The 3,979-nt window shown below is 36.9% G+C and overlaps 1 protein-coding gene across 1 annotated transcript; it reads right to left on the bottom strand.

Moving 5' to 3' along the window:
- Positions 1 to 801: 801 nt before the first annotated feature.
- On the bottom strand, positions 802 to 2,838 carry LOC142641548 (melianol synthase CYP71BQ5-like). Its single transcript, XM_075815997.1, has 2 exons — positions 1,567 to 2,838; positions 802 to 1,490 (listed from the first exon to the last, which is right to left on the bottom strand). The coding sequence occupies exons 1-2, from the start codon at positions 2,482 to 2,484 to the stop codon at positions 873 to 875; spliced, it is 1,536 nt and encodes a 511-aa protein (XP_075672112.1). The 5' UTR covers positions 2,485 to 2,838; the 3' UTR covers positions 802 to 872.
- Positions 2,839 to 3,979: the final 1,141 nt, after the last annotated feature.

Below are 3,979 nucleotides of genomic sequence, written 5' to 3'. Positions count from 1 at the left end.
ACTCTCACGTTTGTGTGTTTCTGTTTTATTAGTAATGGCTCGTGAGTGAATTAGTCCGACAATGAAACCACACCATTTGATTTTGATTTGAGTCAGTCTGATGCAGGACAACCTAGGCTTCCCACCTAGATTAGTCCTACCGTAGAACCTTAGGCTTCCCACCTAAGGTGTTTGGAATCACCACCAAACAAATCAATGCCAAATAATCTCAATAATAATAATAGTCTGTAAAAATACAAAAGGAAACATCTGGAGCTTTATATACAGCTTCCAGAAATCATAATGATAAAGATAAACACTCCTAAACAAATCCTAAACAATCTCAAATACTAATATGATAATCCTAACAATTTCAAATACTAATCCAATACTAAAGATAAACCCAAATAAAGATAACATAAATGATAGAAATAATCTCCATAGATGTGGTGTCCGCACCACAGTCACTTCAAACAAAACGTGGTTCTTGTGGGAATCATCTGGGATTTTGTTTATTGAAAATGTATAGAACACTATGAAAATTATGAACTGAAAGACTATATTAATGGTTAAGAATTTATGTTGCCAATGCCTTCACGGTGACGATGGAGGGGTACAAAATTGAGCTCTATACTTAGTTTAATCTTATTAGAGAAAAAGGAGAGTGATGTTCATCATACAAGCAGAGGCTCAGTGAGTTTGATTACCTGTCTTAAGGGGACTAGCTCAAATTTATTGAAATATTCTATCTTAACACACAAACTAACAATATTAAAATGATGATAAACTCTTCAAAATTCATATTTTATAATATACCACCCAAACTAACATATTCTCATAATGTTCAACAGACACACTTACAACTAGGACAATTTCAGATACCCTTAATTGATTTAACTAAGGAAGGGAATACGAGAGGAGGCAATTAAATACAAATCATTCCTTCTCCTACAAGTTGATCCAAAATTTTCAGTCATGTCTAGTTCTTCTGGTTTGATCTCATTTGGTAGTTTCCAGTCAAAGTGATACAGTAACTGGGCGATTGCAAGTTCAATCGTTGCAATACCAAATGTTATGCCTGGACACATCCTCCTTCCAGCCCCAAATGGAAGGAATTCAAAGTCAGTCCCTTTAAATTCAACAAATGAACCACAGAACCTCTCTGGCTGAAAGCAATCAGCATTGACCCAATAATCTGGATCTCTCCCTATTGCCCACGCATTAATCAGAACCTTGGTTTTAGTTGGTATGTCATATCCACTGATTTCACATCTTTCTCTACACTCTCTTGGGATTAAGGTAGCAGGAGGATGTAATCGTAAAGTTTCTTTGACAAGTAATTTTACATAATCTAACTTCTGGATGTCTCCATCTTCAATTTTCCTCTTTCCTTCTAAAACCTTGCGCACTTCAGCTTGTGCCTTCTCCATTACCTGTGGGTTTCTTAGCAGCTCTGACATTACCCATTCTAAGGTTGTTGCTGTAGTTTCACCCCCTGCAAGGTAGATGTCCTGAGAAAGTAGAATTATATATATCATATTATTAGTTGAAAAAAACTGAGTACTACAAAAGTTTGTTAAGTCATACCAAAGTGACAGCTTTGATGTGCTTGGTTGTGACCTCAAATTTTAGCTCCCTCGACTCCTGAAGTTTTAGAAGCACATCAAGAAGATCTTCCTTGCGTGAAAAGTTATTGGTGGTGCTAGTGGTTATTATATTCATCTTATGATCATCAATTATATCTTGAAGAATTTTGTCCATGTCTTGGTATATTCTCTCCAAGGCAGTTTTCATCCCATTAAATATAGCAATAAATTTAAGTGAAGGGAACAAATCTGGCACGTTAAAACCTGAACTAAGCATAACTATCTCCTTAACCAGAGATATCAACTCATCTTGACCTCTGTACTTTTCTCCAAATGCTGCCCTAGAAGTTACACTATTTGTCATGGAGAATAAATTCTTACTGAGATTGATGGGAAGTCCATTGGACGAATAAATAGTTCCAATAAGATTCCATACCTCTTCTTCTCTTATTGATCTAAATGACTGGACACGTTGAGCATTTAGGAGTTCCAACACACAGATCTTTCTCATTTCTCTCCAGCAATCACCATAGGGAGAGGCAAGAATACCTGAATGGTCATATGAGAGAAATTCACACACAAAAAAGTTTGGCCTTTGAGCAAAAGTAAGTTCATGTGTTTTCAACACCTCTCTAGCTAATTCTGGTGATGAAATGATCACAGCCAAAACCTCACCCAACTTGAGCTGCATAACTGGTCCATATTTCTTTGCTAAATCTCTCAAGGAAGAATGAGGTAGTGAGCTTGAGCTTATCAACTGATGCAAGTTCCCTATAAGAGGAAGCTTCCACGGCCCTGGTGGCAACTTCAGGATGGCACCTTGGGCTTTATATCCCTTCAAATACACCATCAGTATCAAAAGAATGAAGAAACAATTAAGGAGTGGAGAAAAAGATGGCAACCAGAACATTATGGACATTGGCTCTGACAGTAAGGCTAAGGATTTTTATCCAAAGGTTTCAATTCTTAAAAATTTGTGAATGATAGAAGACATGTTTCTGGTGAATTTAAGTACTTGTTTTGCAGAAATATCACATGCACACACAGGTTCTAAGTATCTAATAATGCCATCCCAGAATTTTTAGCCTTTTAAAAGTGATTTCATATCATATAAAAGTAGAGCACAATTGAATCCAGCAACCTAATTTTCAATCAACTAATCAAATTCAAAATTCCTTCAAGGAACTTAACTCTGTGTCATTCTCCACTCATCTGTAGTGGTTCAACTGTTGCTATACAGTTCTCTCCACCTCATGGTCCTGACAATCTTCTTCTCAACCTCTGTCAGCAGTTGGTCAGAACCCAGCTCTCAAAACACCTCTACCCTCCCCACCCTCCCTTGCCATTCAATTTCTGAGCCCCCTGTGTATTTCCTTCTCATTACCTCACAAATCTCCTGTTCTCTCCCTCACCAGTTTCCCTTTTCCTTACACCCTGTCACTTTCCCCCATGAACCTTAATTCCGGTCAATGAACCCCATAAATCTCTCCCCAGCTAATTGAGCTCAAACAACAGCTAATTTTAACAGTTTAATCCAAGGCCATATATTCTATCTTATTCATGTCTTTTCTTCTTTTTCTTCTTCTTCATCTGTGCTGAATATGGCTTTTCCTACTACTAGATCTTATCATTATCTAAAAAGAAAGAAACCTTTTTTTTGATAGGTCTAAAAAGAAATAAACCTCCTAGATGAGTGGCACTCCTATGGCTTAAACCATGGTGAGAGGAATATTCCATCATACCTTCACTGCTGAGTGCTCACGGATGGTTGACCTTAGAATTCAGATTTGGACTTTTATTTCTTCTATATTTATCTCATGGAACTGGAAATAGGATACAAAAACCATAGCTCTACAATAGAAAAGAGGGTTTACACAAGGCAACTATTAAAACAAATGAACACAATATCTAGGTATGCAACAAACAGCAATAGTGCAGCAGCGCTACTTCACTAGTAGGAAATTGATCTTTAGAACTATAATGACAGTAGTCAAAACCAAAGAGTCAGGCAAGCTTTCATAAACAGGTAACCAGACCTAACTCATTAAAAAAAAAATTTGCATAGTATAGCTCTGACAATTGGTTAACATGCCAAGTGTACAACATACCATTCTATCTTCACCCCCTAGTAAGTTATCCAAACTACTTCATCGAGCCAGTCCAGTTCCAATGCACCAATTATAATGGCATTGCAGGTTCTAATTTAAGGTATAACTGATACAACATAGGCACAACCGTGTACAAAGATTTGTTTAAATGAAAATCAGCCTCTCCAAAAATAGGGGATAAGGTTGCCTACCAACCACCTCTCCCAAACCTAGAAAAGTGCAAGTCTTATGTACTAAGTACAACCTATAATTTGTATTACACTTTTCAGAAAGGATGAAGTTCAGTGAAGTTGAAATTAAACCAGT

Source organism: Castanea sativa, chromosome 6, assembly GCF_040712315.1.
Source record: "Castanea sativa cultivar Marrone di Chiusa Pesio chromosome 6, ASM4071231v1".
Taxonomy (NCBI): domain Eukaryota; kingdom Viridiplantae; phylum Streptophyta; class Magnoliopsida; order Fagales; family Fagaceae; genus Castanea; species Castanea sativa.
Note: the sequence above shows the minus strand (reverse complement) of the source record. Positions and strands in the feature narration are given on the sequence as shown.

What these genes read in the sequence shown, in the direction of transcription:
- LOC142641548 (XM_075815997.1), bottom strand. Translation starts at nt 2,484, where the DNA reads ATGTCCATAATGTTCTGGTTGCCATCTTTTTCTCCACTCCTTAATTGT. An exon ending in ACATCAAAGCTGTCACTTTG is followed by an intron (nt 1,491 to 1,566) that starts GTATGACTTAAC and finishes CTACTTTCTCAG; the next exon opens with GACATCTACCTTGCAGGGGG.